This window comes from Geospiza fortis, unplaced genomic scaffold (assembly GCF_000277835.1).
Source record: "Geospiza fortis unplaced genomic scaffold, GeoFor_1.0 scaffold1048, whole genome shotgun sequence".
Classification (NCBI taxonomy): Eukaryota; Metazoa; Chordata; class Aves; order Passeriformes; family Thraupidae; genus Geospiza; species Geospiza fortis.
This window is the reverse complement of record NW_005054619.1, coordinates 146,188-161,402: the sequence shown is the minus strand read 5'-3', so window position 1 is coordinate 161,402 and position 15,215 is coordinate 146,188. Positions and strand designations below refer to the sequence as shown.

The 15,215-nt window shown below is 40.0% G+C and overlaps 1 protein-coding gene across 1 annotated transcript in view; it reads right to left on the bottom strand.

Annotated features, from left to right (window-relative positions):
- Positions 1-15,215, bottom strand: part of SHB (SH2 domain containing adaptor protein B) — a gene marked incomplete at its 5' end in the record, with an annotated part of 56,851 nt that overhangs the window by 20,439 nt on the left and 21,197 nt on the right. Inside the window, one exon of the mRNA XM_031064719.1 lies at positions 2,354-2,569. Within this exon, the coding sequence (XP_030920579.1) occupies positions 2,354-2,569 (216 nt within the window). The remainder of the gene's footprint in view (positions 1-2,353; positions 2,570-15,215) is intronic.

Below are 15,215 nucleotides of genomic sequence, written 5' to 3'. Positions count from 1 at the left end.
TCTTGTACCTAAAATAACCTTGTACCTAAAACAAATTAATCTATAATGAATGGCAGCCGTAATGAGATAAATCTAATTAATCTCAAGAACTGTTTACTCTTCTTATTTTAAATAACAATTCTCTATGCTGAACCTGTAAGTAAACCAACCATATCATAATACCATTTAATTAAACCTCTCTTTAGTCTATTAATTCGGTAAAGCAATATTTTGCTCCGTGTGCTTTCGTAACTGCATAGTACTTGAAAGAATATTTACACATAAGCCAATCATAAAATCTTGTATTGGACTGACCTTGTTAATTTACAGTTACATGTAAAAACTGAAAAGTAGATATAAAGAAAAAAAAATAACAAAACTAAGATCCTTATTTTAAAACAACTCAGAAAAACCCTATTTCAGAATTTACTTGATAAAGACCAAAAAAGTGGACACAAAGATGAATACAGAGGTTAAGATAAGATCCAAATGAATTAAAACTCATAGATTTCATATAATATTACCAATACATGAAGGATAATAATTTGCATATGCCCATATATGACTCTTTAGACTTAACTTTTAAAATCCAGTCTCTCTAGCTGCTATATTACTATTTGAAAAATTTGTGAAATGTGATCTCACTGGAGACAGATGCATACTGGCCCACAACTTGCATCTCAGCATCATTAAGCAGTGAAGTTGCTAGTTTCTGAAATAAAAATTACTTCTGGGTAGCACACAATCACCGACCTTGTGTGGGAAGTATGGGATCAGATCAGGTTGTTTATCCAGTCATTTCTTCCCACAGGATGAAAAAAAACCTGCAGATGGAGACTGCAAGTGCTCCTTGAATAATTGTTTCCAATACTTGACTGTTCTTGCAGAGAAAAAACCAACTTGAGTCAGAACTTCTACTGATTCATCTTATATCTCATCTTCCCATCACACACCTGCTCATTTGTGAAGAAACTGGCTCCATCTTATAGAGGATATCTTCACAGGCATTAGAAAGTTCCCACTATGTCTCACCCAAAGTTTTCTCCAGGCTAAGCAAGCCCAGGTCTCTCAGCATCTCTTCACATGTGCTGCCATGTGCTGCAGTTTCTTGACATTTTGTTGGCTCTATGTTAACAAAAACGTTTATAAACATCCCTCTTATATCAAAATTCTACCACAGCATTATGCATAGTTCAAGAAATATGAAGTAAAGAGGAACAGTCACTTTGCTTCATCCACTGGCTTGCTCCTATTCACACAGGCTAGCATGCTACTAGCCTTCATCATGGTGAGGAGCATTGCTAGCCACACTTAGTCCACTTCCCCTAAGACTGTTTAAGCCCCTTCTAGCAAAGCTGTAGCCCAGAAAGCCAACCAGATCTAGGTCCATATCATTGCAGGGGGTTAGTTTGCTCCAGATGCAAGTCTTTAGGTCTGTTCTCATTAGATTTTTGTAAGCTTGTTGTCAGTCCACTTCTCCAGCCTGTTCAAGTCCCTCAGAATGGCAGCTTTGTATGCACCTTCCCCTTCCTTGGCTGTTATTCCAAGCTTGATAAGGGGCATTTCCTCTCCTTCTGCTCTTGGTTACTAATAACTGTGCTAAACAGGAAGGGTTTCAGAACGTATCCTGGGAGGAATCACACTTGTAACCAGATTCCAGGAAGAGTATGAATCACTAACACTACCCTTTGAGGTCAATGACTCTGAAAGGTTTTTGCAGATCTACTAGTCCACCCATCTGGGCTACAACATTCCAAACACAGCTGATGCCACAGCACAACATCCTGAAAGCTAAAGTCTACACAGATGAGACCTACTGCTCTCTTTCCATTAAGAGATCTAGTAGTTTTAACACAGAAAGCAAACAGGTTTGTCAAGCAGGATTTACCTAGGATAAATGCACACTGACTCCCAAGTAATCATTGCAGTCAGACTTCTTTCATGCTCAGTCCCGGAGCCACACCTCTTTTCTTCCCGCCTCACCCCCAACACTTCATCACACTGTCCCTTTGAGAATAGCTCCACAATTTCAGGACCCTGCAAAGCAACTTCCTCACCATAGAGATACTCAACAATAAACACCATTCCATCCATTAAAATGAAGGAAGGGAGAAGGAGCAGGAGAATCAGAACTTTTACTTTTATGAAATGAGTTGCTAAGATGATTGACAACAGGTTGGCTGAAGTACCAAGCAAAAAGTGCAGTTTCATATTTCTGCAGTAGGTAAAGATTTAGATGACCCACATTCACTTTACAGACTTTTCTTCACACACACACACACAAAAGAGCATAAGTATTTGATTTACCCCAAAGGCAAGTATATATAGTATAACTGTGAGAGGGAATTTTGAGGCTGGGATCTAGGAATCCTACCTGCCAAAGCTGGGATGCTGACTTTGTTCCACTCCCACGGCTGATCATACTCATCTGCAGGCCTGTCATCATCCTGTGGCAATTTGCTTTCTCGTAAACGGCGACTCACCACACTTTCAGAATCAGATTCCACACCACTGCCTTCTGGTTCATAGGGTGTGTCATAGAGCTGCATGTTTTTCTGATGGGACTTCATGCCTTCCTGCTGTTGAAACTCTGTTGGCAAGGAGGAAAATTGCATCAGAATCACTACTAACCACGTCTTATCATTACAGTCTGTAATTTTAGAGCATTCAACTTCCACCCATTTCTTAATAGCCACGTAATTATACAGATGACAAGCTTGTACAAGACTTCTAAATTCTACCTCTACATTGGTAACCGGCTGGAAGCAAAAGTTTGCTCCAGTTTACGACCACAGTTTCATGCCTCCACCAACATTTCCCAGCTTGTGCAGAGCCAGATTGCAGGAAGCACACAATCCCTGTCAGCTGCTAAAAAGCACACTCACGAGCAACTGTACATAAATTCCCAAGAACACTGAAATTTGTGTACAGTTAGCTCTTCAGGAAGAGATGGTTCCGAGGTGAAATCTGAAGACACAAAGAAGAGAAAAAAAAAATCCCACAGTACTATTGTATATGCTGATAAAAAAAAAAAAAAGTTGTCTGCCTTTACACCTAGGGAATATCAGGAAAAAATGAACTAGAGTAAAACTAAAAAGAAAGCATTAGAGCTTATCTCACATCAAAGCAGTTGTAACAGCAGCTCTCAGCTGCCTGAAAAACAGTCAGAACCAAACCTTCTTGGGCAGAATCAGAAGAAGCAGTAAGGAGGAACAGGCACAAGAGGTAACTCAAGAGATCCAAGTGATATATTGTGGGTACCTTCTTCCCCTCATGTGAGGTGGAGCCCCAGGACAGGTTACCAGGTAGGTCATGGGAAGTGTCTTCATTCTTTTGAGTTTACAGAGCCTTGGTTAGGCAAAGCCACGGTCCCTCCATCTATTGATACAAAACTGGGTGGAGTGAATGACAGACCAGGTGGCTGTGCTACCATTCAAAGGGACCCAGGGAGGCTGGAAAATGGCAGACTAACACGCTAGAAAGCTGTTCACCAGAGAAGGACTTTGGGGTCCTGTAAGGCAGCAAGTTAAACACAAGCCAGCAATCCACCCTTACAGGAATGAGGGACAACCCAACTTGGGGTGCATCAGGAGTGCCGAATGCAGATCAAGAGATGTGATTCTTCCCCTCTACTCAGCACTGGAGAGGCCACATCTGGACTGCTGGGTCCAGTTCTCATCTGCCCAGCACAAGAAAAACACAGAATACTGCAAGAAGCTTCAGCAAAAGGCCATGAAGCTCAATAATGGGGCTGAAGCACTTTTCATATGAGGAGAGACTGAAAGAGTTGAGACTGGCTAGCTGGGAAAAAACCAAGTTTTAGTGGGGACATTATCAATGCATATAAATACCTGACGGAAGACAGAGAAGACGGAGAAAGACTTTTATTGACAGTGCCCAGTGACAGGCCAAGATATAACAAGTCAAAAAATATGCAATTCCATTTGAACACAAGAAAACACATTTTGACTGTGATAATGGTCAAACAAAGAAATAGGTTGCCTGGAGAGGCTGTGAAGTATCCATCTTTGGAGATATTAAAGATCTGACTGGACATAGTTATGGGCAATCTATTCTAGCTGAATCTGCTTGAACAGGACTTTTTATTACGTAATATCAAGAGGTCCCCTCCAACTTCAGATGTTGTGTGATTATACTGATCACTGCAACAACAAAATAAGAACACCAATAATGTAGCAAATTGTAAAGTTATGAAAAGACTCAGAGAGAGAACTTTTTAAGCTACAAATGAAGGAAAGATCCAGAGCAGTTCTCTGTGAAAACAACAAAAGTCATAAATCAAGTAATATATCAACAAGAATATTGTAATCAAGTAACTTCTCCAAACCCCTTCAAAGCACAGTGAAAAGTCTGCAAAATGACAGTGCCCTTATTCCTTGAAAAAAAATTATTTCATTTATGCAGTAAAAATACGGTAATTTTGAATAAATATACACCAAAATTGATGCTACAAGCAAGACACATCCTCTTAATTCTAGTTATGAACAACCACATCAAGAAAAAATGCTGCATTAGGAAAAAATAACTGTAATAGAAAGAATACACTGCTCTCTTGAATACTTTGTTTCACAAAGAGAAACATTTTGTTTTTTTCTGAAGTCAGAAAAGTGGCATGTATCTTTTTGTCTTTGGCACTGTGGACTCAGTCAATGCTACACCAAGAAATGTGCATTTTGGAGGAACAGAAGCCAAATCAGGTGGAAGTGCCAAACACAAATTTGTGTGCCAAATACAGCTATGCAGTTGGCTCTTTGTGTGTGAGCATATTTCAATACAAGAACTCTTGCCTGCCATTTTTCTTTTACCCAGAAAACCAAAGCATCAGGCCATACCAAAAAGTTTACCAGTAAATAGAAGGTGGTTCATGTTCAGGAAGCATAATTACAAAAATTATGAATATTTGATTCTAAAACAGAAAAGTTTTTCTAGGAAAAGCTACAACCTAGATGGAGGGAAGTGCAGGGCCAGGAGCTGGACTTAATGATGATCCTTGTGGATCCCTTCCAACTCACCATAGTCTGTGATTCTGTGATATATAAAAACATATGCATGTATGCACACACACTTCTACACACATATCTCCAATCTCTTTTGTAAAGCTTTGTATACATACGCTTGAAAATTCACCTTTGAGAGTATTTGTAAATAGAAGTAATTTTACTAAAAGCTAAATCAGAAGAAGTTCCTTTCAATAAACGACAGCACAGCTGAATCTGTACCATAAGCAGTGTTAGCATTATACACACAGATAGCTCAGTGCAAACTTGATATTCAAGAATGAAACAGTAGAAGACAACAGCACATTTGTGATGAAGCCTTTCTCATGGTAATTTTACAGCCACTAACAGTGACGGCTCTAAGGGGTAAAGTCTTTGGAAAGATTAGGAAATAAAAAACTTTGTTAATTTAACTTTTTATTTAGAAATTCACTTTTATGAACTATATCATTGGAATTCTTATTGCTGGTTAAAAGTACATTTGTATACAATTCAGCATTAAGTTACTAGCTATCAGAAGAAGTAACAATTGAAGTTTTGAAAGCACTAATTTTGCTAGCAGTCTGTAAGACTCCCACAGATAATTCTTGTTCTCACAGATCAGCAGTTATTACAGAATCAGGCTCCTGAAGTTTGGGCTCCTATGTAAAACCAAGAACTTGACTAGGAGAGGTACCAAAACTGAAACAACACTATGAGACACAAGACTCAACTTGACATTGTTCTTCCCACTTGGTGAACAATTCTGATACTCACATACAGAACAGAGCACCACAGGACATGAAGCCACATCAGCCACACCAAACACCTTAACAGCCCAAAAAAACTGAACAGGATTACACATAGATGCACTATGTTTCTGGAAACAGTTTGAAAGGAATTAGGGGATATATCATCAAGGGAAGAGAACAGCTATGAAGCCAACAAAGTAGTGTTTTCAACATTTCTTTACTTGCTTACCAAACCAAACAGGTGAACTTCTACAGCTTGCCTTCCAAAAGGTTGCAACAAACTAAAAAACAACCATTCTATAATGGCCAGATGCCGACAGATATTTCCTTCATCTCAAAGCATGCAGTAGCAAGAGGTCAAACAATGTAGTTGCACTGTTAAAAAAAGTTCTGATAATATAAAAGTCCATTTTCCCAAATCAAGCACATCTGTAAATGGCAGTAATAAACTCAATGCCATTTACAGCCCATTTTTAACATATCTTTTGATGAAACACTAGACAAGCAAAATGCAGGAGTCTTACTGCCACAATCATGTAAGGAATGTTAGTTACAGAGATGTTCCCTGAAGTTAAGGGCTTGCAAGAGTTTTTGTTCTCCTGTGTGGTGAAAGACAATGAACAATGACTGTGCAGGCTGGGGTTCCTGCATCACAGTAACAGCACATCTTGCTCGTCTACATCTAATACGCAGGAAGAGTCTAAACCGGCAGGAGACAAAATCCCTGCCTTATATCAATTGCCTGATTTTTTTCAACCCCTGCTATTCTATTGGGAAAACTTTCAAACAAATTGCATGCAACCAATCACAGCATCAGTGGTAAGACAGACATTGGTGGTTCTTTATCAGTCTGACAGCCATCTGTAATTTATGCATGCTCCACTGAAAACCAGGGAAAATTATAGTGGAATTGGATATAGTCACATTAGCTTACAGAGTGATCAACAGCAGCACAATAAAGCTATTTTTACTTGCCAGTATGTCAGATTTCAAAGTGCACGGGCCCACACATATCAGGTGCAAAAGTGATAAACCAGACCCATCTCCATCTCAGCTACTGCTTTCAAGACTAGTGCCAAATTAAAATGACAGTCCTACCAGTTCCTCAGCTGCTTTCTCTGGCCAAAAGCCCTGTCCTAGTGAGACAAATCTGACTATGAAGGTCTCATGCTGGAAACAGTACAAAGATGCAAGGTCAACTTTTGAAAAGCTACCACTGAAATTGACTTTCAAGAAAAGTACAAGGGTTATCAAAGCCCTTTGTATCTGACAAGCCTAAGAGCAATACTCAGGACAGAGAACAGAACTCTATTGATGGGATTTTACAGAGGACATTTAGCTGCACTCAACTCCATTCAGCAGTACAGAACTCACAGAGTTTATCTGGCCACATTCCTGAATAAATCTTCATCCTATTTCAGAAAGCATGAAACAAAATACTTGGAAATACTCCTAACTCCAAAAAGCAGCTGTTGCTAGAAACCCTTTAATGTAAGTATAATGATTTTCAAGGTCATTTTGACATGCAGTTAAATTTGTTCAAATACATAGTTATTTGCAGAAAGCCCAGTAGATTTTTCATTCATCTATTTAATGCACATTAACATGTAAACAGTATGCTAGAATAAGGTTGTACAGAGGACAGCTGTCAAGCTGTCAGCTTGAAGAATTTCTGTCCTCCTACCTCTGGATTCAGACTACAGATGGTGGCTTTTTTTCTGCTCTCTTTCCAGAAGTCAGCATTTAAACAACTTCAATCCCACTGACCTGGACTTAGTTTCCCACTAACCAAATAAAAACACAACCTGCTATTAACTACAAGCAAAACTGTAACCAGCCTGCAGTGAACACCATATACTGTGCTGCTATTCTCACTGAATACTCAAATCTACCAGATAATTCCAGTGACAAGGATCTCAACACTGAAGCGACTTTATCTGGAACTCACAAAACTTTTCAAGGCAGACAGACCAAAGACTTATTATCAGAAAGATGTAGGTATTTAATTAAAGCAGGCAAGCCAGCAACAATAGCCTTAGAGTCAGCTTCTTGCATTTCTTCCTCCTATATATACAAAATTCCCCATAGGGAGAGGGAGTGTTTCTGCAATGACAGAACAGGCTAACCTGTCTTTAACTAGGATAGTCAAAGCAGAATTATGAACAGCAGAACTTGAGGAATGTGGATTCAAACACTTTATATTCAAAAGCCCTAAAAGGGCAGTCCACAAAGTGTTTGGAGAACTCACTATAAGCACACTGGCTTTTTGTGGATAAGTCTGGGAAAAAGAAAATACCATATTTAAAATAAAAAAAAAAGTACGTGAGAACATAACTCAGTAACAAGGCCTGTTTAAGGACAACAGCCAGTTGCATTTCTTGTATTCTCACCTACCACTGAAAACCAGAAATTATCAGTGGAAGCAGAAAGAAACTTGAAAATGCTCAGGTTCACTTTGAGAGGTATTGCTGAGCATCTGATGCATTTCCCCCCCCCACATTATCCTGACAACCTGGCAATCTCTAGCAGGTAAAGGTCACATCAGGGCCAGATCTGATCACAGACAACAAAGACCCATCTGCAGGAGTGCTTGCTATCAAGGCGTAAGTTTTTCTGAAATGCTCAAACCTCTGCTTTACACATGCTCTGCTCTTGAGGCCTCTAATGGAAAATCACTGAACTGGCAAGTAATCACATTGAAGGGCAGTGAGCTATTTGCTCCAGGTGTATGGGCAGGCAACAATCAACCAGTAACTTGCCAGTTTGCTGCAGGCATAAGACAGATTAATGCAAAGATTACCTTGATATGAACATTTGCTTCCATTGAATTAATTCCCAGATAAACAGGTCAAAATACTCAGCCAATTGCTTACTTATCCAAGCCTCGCGATTACTGCTTCTTTTCAAATCCATTTTGGAAAGACCGTATGAAAATATTTTAGGACTTGTGATGCAGAATTCTCATTTTATTACTACAAAGCCTATTCACTAGAGAAGCTGAGTTTTACCTCTCAAATTTTACCCTCAGGTCACCAGAAATCAAACTGCTTTTCCCTCTGCTTCCAGATCCAGCTGGATGCCTCCAACTGCTGGGACACAAGGGAGCACCAATTATATTCCAGTGGCAGGGAGAGCTGTCTTGCTTTGAAACTGCAGCAACTGCCACGCAATGGTAATTATTCCAGATTTTGCTGGAAAAGCTGGATATGAGATCTTCCTTCCCTCATCTTTTCTTCCAAACAGAAGCCATATGAGTCAGAAGTGAGCCACTTTCCAGGAATGAACAGATATTTGTTCCCCTGTTCCCTGTGAGGGCTTGGCATGATGTGAAAACCAACATCTTCATGTTGCTTGCATCATGCCGGAAATACTACCAAAGTCCAAGTATGACTCATTACCCCAGGAAAAAGCATTCAAAGCAACATTACATTCCAGCAATCCTGATAAAGAAAAGTTGTTAGGCCAGTCAGAGCAGGGGCAGGCAGGGAGAAGACCGTTTATGGTAAGTATCAATAAACCAGCAAAAAAACCCCATTAATATTTTCCACAGAAGGTATGTACTGAATTAAAACAAGCAACCACTACCCTGCCTAAGAAGACAGGAAGTACATATTTGTCTTTGTGGTTGGGGAGGGTGAGGAAGAGGAGGGGTGGGTGTTGGTGGAGTCAAAGGATGCTGTTTAAAAAAACAAAACACATGGGAAGACCACCTAAATCCTGGTGGCCTGGAAGGACAGCCATACTGTTTCTAAAGGACATGAAAATTATCTTTGGAGATGTATTTCTCTTTCGGCAGAGGCAAAGAAATAAAAAAATTAACTTTCTCCAGTTCCCTGAAGGCAGAAATTTATTCTATAAAGCCTTCCACCTCAACACCCTATTTTCTGATAAGTAAGCAGTGTTTAACTGTCAGTTTTAAATTCTTGATTTCTGCAGACTTTGCCTCTTTGGAGGTGCTTTGATGCTGCTGACCTACTTACTCCTTGCACATTTTTCAGTAAGACAGAAGAGGAGTAGGGATGCCCTCTTTATTTAGATAAGGGGACAAAAGAATCCATAAAACTCCGCAGCTCTGTACGTTTACTGCTGCTTGACCAAGAGCCAACTCCAGACGCTGCTACAGCCACTTACCTCACAGTGCTATATTCCTGGCTTGTTTGTAGGTTTTCTTGACCTGCCTGGAGTATTGCTCTTTGGGATACAAGAATCATTGTTTCATGGCCTAAACAGAGCAATCCAAGTGGCAACAGTGCAAATCAAAAAATTCAAGATCCCCATTCCACACTCTAAAACTTCTAGGCTGTGTGAAAGACCATTCATTTCTTGAGGTAAGAGGGAACAGAAGCCCTTTGGGAAACAGAACGCCGTGCTGGGATTTCCATGTATGCCAGTTAGTACAAGGGTTCTCATCAGCCCAGGACACAAACTAGAGTGTCCCAAAATATTTGTTTTTAAGATTAGCACAAACAGAATAAATTCTCCTTGAAAGCCATCCTAAGACCAACATCTAAATGAGTATTTTAAACAAGCTAAAGCTGTCCCATGTGAGGACAGAGAAGTTTATAGTGAATGTGACTGTTTCCTGCAGTTAGATCAGTCCTGCTGCTCATGACTGCTACTGATGCCCCCCTATGCCCTTGCCAGTGCTCTTCACAAACAAAAAATCTCACCTTCACAGGAATTACCTTGAGAGAGGGCAGGAGTGGAAGAAGAAACCATTCATAATTTAAATGCTCTTCAAGAAGAGCACAGAAGGAAGATATTTTCTTGCATCATGTCTGCCTGTGAGAGTCTCTGTTTGCGGAAAGCTTAGTCAAAAGAATCAAATTATCAAAGGAGATCAAAATTATTTTTAATGAGTATAAATATATATATTTATATATTCAGGATGATATTGCAAGGAATGACCAGATGGGAGCAAAAGGGACTTTATATGACCAAGACAAAAGAGAGAACTGTTTCCTGAGAGTTGGAAGTTTAATTCTATGAGAATTATGCAGAAAGGAGTTATCTTTTCTGCATGTTACTGGCTTTGAGCACAGCCTCCTAGGGATGTGGGAGAGGGTAGAGAAGGATAAGTAGATAGGGGCCTCCCTCCAGACTTCCTCCCTTTGATACAAATAGTGGGAAGAAGTTCCCTAGAGGTACAACTTACATGGTACAGTAAGGCAGTAGATTTTTGTAGCCAGAAGAAATGCCATATCTGATTTAACAAACTCAGATGAGATGTATTCTCAGCCAGATGAGACATGTTATCTTCTTTTAGGCACCTGCTAGCATTTGCCATAGAGGCAAGGAGAAGAACTGCTACTTAATAATTCCTACAACAGATTTATTCCATAGGTGTCCTCTTTGGCCTATGATCTCTTTCTCCTTCCATCAGTCCCTTGCTGACCTACTTGACATAATGAGTAAACTTGTGTCTAGCATTTATAGGTTTCAAATACTCTGTGCTGAGCTGCGCAGCTGCTAATATTCAGTACCTTGCCTGTATTTCCAGATTTATCTGTAATTATAAAACTACTCAGGTAAACCCTGTTTGGATGTCCATTCCTAGTTAGACGCCCACCTGCAGAGTAATCTGTCATTTACACAGTGTTGGGTTTTCCCCTTGGACAAGACTTATGCAACAGCACAGAACATGCAGCAGTGTTTGCATGCATACAGTCTATCACATCATCACTCAAGCGTATTTGTGCTTACACTGATACATAACAGCAAATAAATCTGGTTAGCATTCAGCACAGAATTGTTAAGAACAGGTGCTTTAAGAAAGCAAATGACAGTCATGTGCAAACATCATAAATCATTACTTTTTTCACTTCTTGCAATGGAAGTATCACAAGTCTGGAAGAGCAATAATTAATATTTTCCAATTAGGTCAAGTGAGAAAAAGTCAGGTTATAAAAATTCATTGCAATCCTGATCCTGATGCAACTGAGTCAACACTTTCTGGTAAATTTTCCAGTTACACTCTTACTTTTCAATATGCATCTCTAAACCACCAAACAGTGAACATGGAAACATTTACCATGCACAAAACCACATCCATGGAGACAATTGTGGAAGGCTTTATTTTTTGCTGTTTTTTTTGTTATTTGTTTTAGGAGATGGATACAAAAAGGTCCTTTAAGAATAGTTAAGAGAGGCTGTCTTTTGTTATGCTCTATTATTCTACCATGATGCCAGGATCTCAGTGATGGTGCATGTCACAGCCAAAGGAAAGAGCTACACTATGTGCTACTCTACAAAAATATAATGCAAAATCAAGAGTACATATGAAAGACATCACTTTTTTTTAAACTTCATCTCACTCTTCCCTTTCTATTTCAACTGAGGCAGCAGCACAGACACCTTCACGGCAATCTCAGGCTGCATTAGAGCCATAACTCCTGCTGCAGGACTTGCTTAGAAAAAGCTCGTGCTTTTCTGTCTTGCAGCCCATCCCAGACAAGTGCAACTGTTGTTCAACTGTACAAAGGACAAGAGCCAGAACAGCAGAAAACCCACTGCTTCATCAGTGAATTTTCAAATTATCCACAGAAAATGAATGCAGAAAGCAAGCCGAGTTCCTTCGGGCAAACCTAATTTCCCCCAGGTTTACCTGTGTTGCTCTTAATTGTTAGTGTAAACTGCTATAGCATCAGTTTTGCATGCCTACATCCTGCTTCATAAAACCAAGATGTATGTGGACTCTGCCAAGACACCTACATATGAAACTGAACAATGCATAGCCTTGTTCAAGCCCAGATGAAGACTGAATATTTCCAGTCCTTGTTCAAGCCCAGATGAAGACTGAATTTGTACATTGCTATTATTCAACAAATTTAATCACAGTAGCACAACACAGTCCATCACAAGCAGAAACACAGTGAAGGCGTCCTAGGTCTTTACCTGAGTAGGGATAACAAAGATTAATGGACATATCAGCACACCAACACACACCAAAACCAGATGAAGCTTACCTGACCTCAGCCAGAAGGAACAGGCTGCTCCTGCAGACAACTGCCTCTAATAATTTTAGCAGCCAGAATGATAATGAACAGCTGGGTTTTTATAGATTTTTGAGCTCCTCCAAAGGAGCATTTTCAACCAGAGCTCTTCATAGCCAGAAATCAGAGAAAGAGAGAAGCTGTACATTTTTGCCACCCTACACAAAATGCAAAGAGCACAAAAACTGTTTCTCACCACTTCTCACTGAAGTTTTAAGTTTGTTTTATGACACTGCTGTGAAGCCAAATTAAACTGTTGGTAAACTGATGTGGCAAGATGTACAGTCTCTGTAGCAAAAGTAGACACAGAACTAACCGGCTGAATCTTCAAGTGTCATTTACTTCTAAGGATATGAAAGCACTCATCTGGTTTGGGTTTCCTAACTGAAAAAGGCATACTAGCTACAACATTACAGCTGATGTCAGAAATAGACCTAATTTACTGAAGGTTTCACTCATATTTTTGCCACTTGGGATTTCCAGAGTCTGGACGCAAAACCAGCAGGCAAAAATTTTATTCATTTACTAGCAAGCTAAGCACAATAAAGATGACAACATGTCAGGGCTGAAAGGGTACCTTGTTCCTTCAAAGAATTATTCTGTTTACCTCATGCTTAACTAATACTTCCGGTACCAGCTTTTTTGAGCCTACTTAACTCTTCTGTACAGTGCAGATAAAAAAACCAAAGTGATTTGAGTAAGTGAGAGGGGGGGGGGAGGGTGGAAGGACCCCCAAGCAGGACCTTTGAGTTGAGCACAGCTAGCTGGGGAAAGCGTAGAAATTCCTTCTGGCTTGATAGCATGCATAAAGTCCACTAGTTGCCTTTAAAAAACAATAAATCAGGGTTAGGCTAGAAATATCTATTCCCAGGGTCGTCATCCTGACACTAGCTTGTTTATTAACATGCTGTTCTTAAACATTTTCGCATTTCCTTTGGCTAAAAGCCTCTTTGCAAAAGAATAAAAGAGAAAAGGAAAACAAAGCATAATTGAAGATACATAAAAAAGTGACAAGGGATTTTTGTATCACTTTTTGTCCCAAGTGCATGTCTCATTTTTTCTTTTAATATCACTATTACATCTCCATATAACAAATCCCTATAAAACTCATCAGCAACAGTCTACATCTCCCATACACAGCTGATTATTCATGTAACAAATTCTCCACATTCTGCTTCTGAGCCATGTTGCAACAAGCAATAGAGCTGGCACCAGCTTGAGAAGACTGAGAGCTGATATGCTGGCAAGATGTACCTCTGATGTCCCCCTTTCTAATAAAATAACACTCCTCCCAGTCAGACCAAAAGTGAATTTATAGCGTTCCTTTGCTTTGCGCACAATGGTATCAGCCACCTATGCTTCCATCATAATCTCCACCTGGAAAGCACCCACAATTCCAGCCAACAGAGTCCAGAAGTGTACGTACAGGCTGAGCGCAGTCTGGAAACCCATCGGTTCAGCCTCTGGTCCTTCCCCCGCCAACAAACTGATAGTGAACAGCTGTCAAGAGTCAGACTCCCTTGCTTCAACAGCATGCTTTCAGCATGGAGTCTGCCCATCTAGGGTTACCTCCACAAAACCAGAGTATTTGTGCATAAGCCCCTGCTCAAGCTACATTTCAGCAGATTGTTTCCTTGCTCCTCACAGTCACCTGTCTGGTCTTCCCAGAGATAAAGTTTAAAAGGATCAGTATTGGGAACATACTGTCATGGTATGAAGCTGGAAATCAACTGAGACTAAACAAACATGGGTTCCAGTAATCTAGTCTGGGATATGCTGACTCTCACTGCCACTTCTCACTTTCACAAATCAGCTGAAGGATCATAAAATAAGCTAGGTTAAACAAAATCTCAGGAAGTGGAAGCAATCTTGTTCAATGTCCAACTCAAAGCAGGTTTTAGCTACGGAGTCAGACAAGGTTACTGACATTCTGGTTTCTCAGTCCAGTCCTGAAAAATTCTGAAGACGGAGACTACAAAATCTCACTACGCAACCTTTGCCACAATCTGACTGTCCTCATAGTGAGATTTTTTTTTTCCCCTCTGTATTCAATGAACCTGTTATTTCAGTTTGTGTTCACTGCCTCTAAGACTTTCAAGGCATGGAAAGAACAGATGGAACACTGATTAAATCAGAAGGAATCACAGTCTACAGAGGTCTGATTACAAGGGGAAATGCAGAACAGTTTCATTTTTTATTTACTTTATCCAATTTAAGGGTTTATACAACTCACACCAATCTCTACAGGGCAGGCAGAGGATCCCTTCATGGCCATATACTTTCACGTTCAGGCATGTTCTACCTAAGAGAATCCTTTGTACCAAGACGAAGTAGATGACCAGAGAAGTGAGACACCTTCAAATTCAACATACATGGTACTAGAGGGTAAAAGTTGGGCAGAGGAGGGTAGAGGGGAGATGGGAGGGAGATGTAAAGGATTTGAACAAGTCAGCAGGACACAAAATGAAAAAACAGTAGCTCTTTCACCTTTGTAA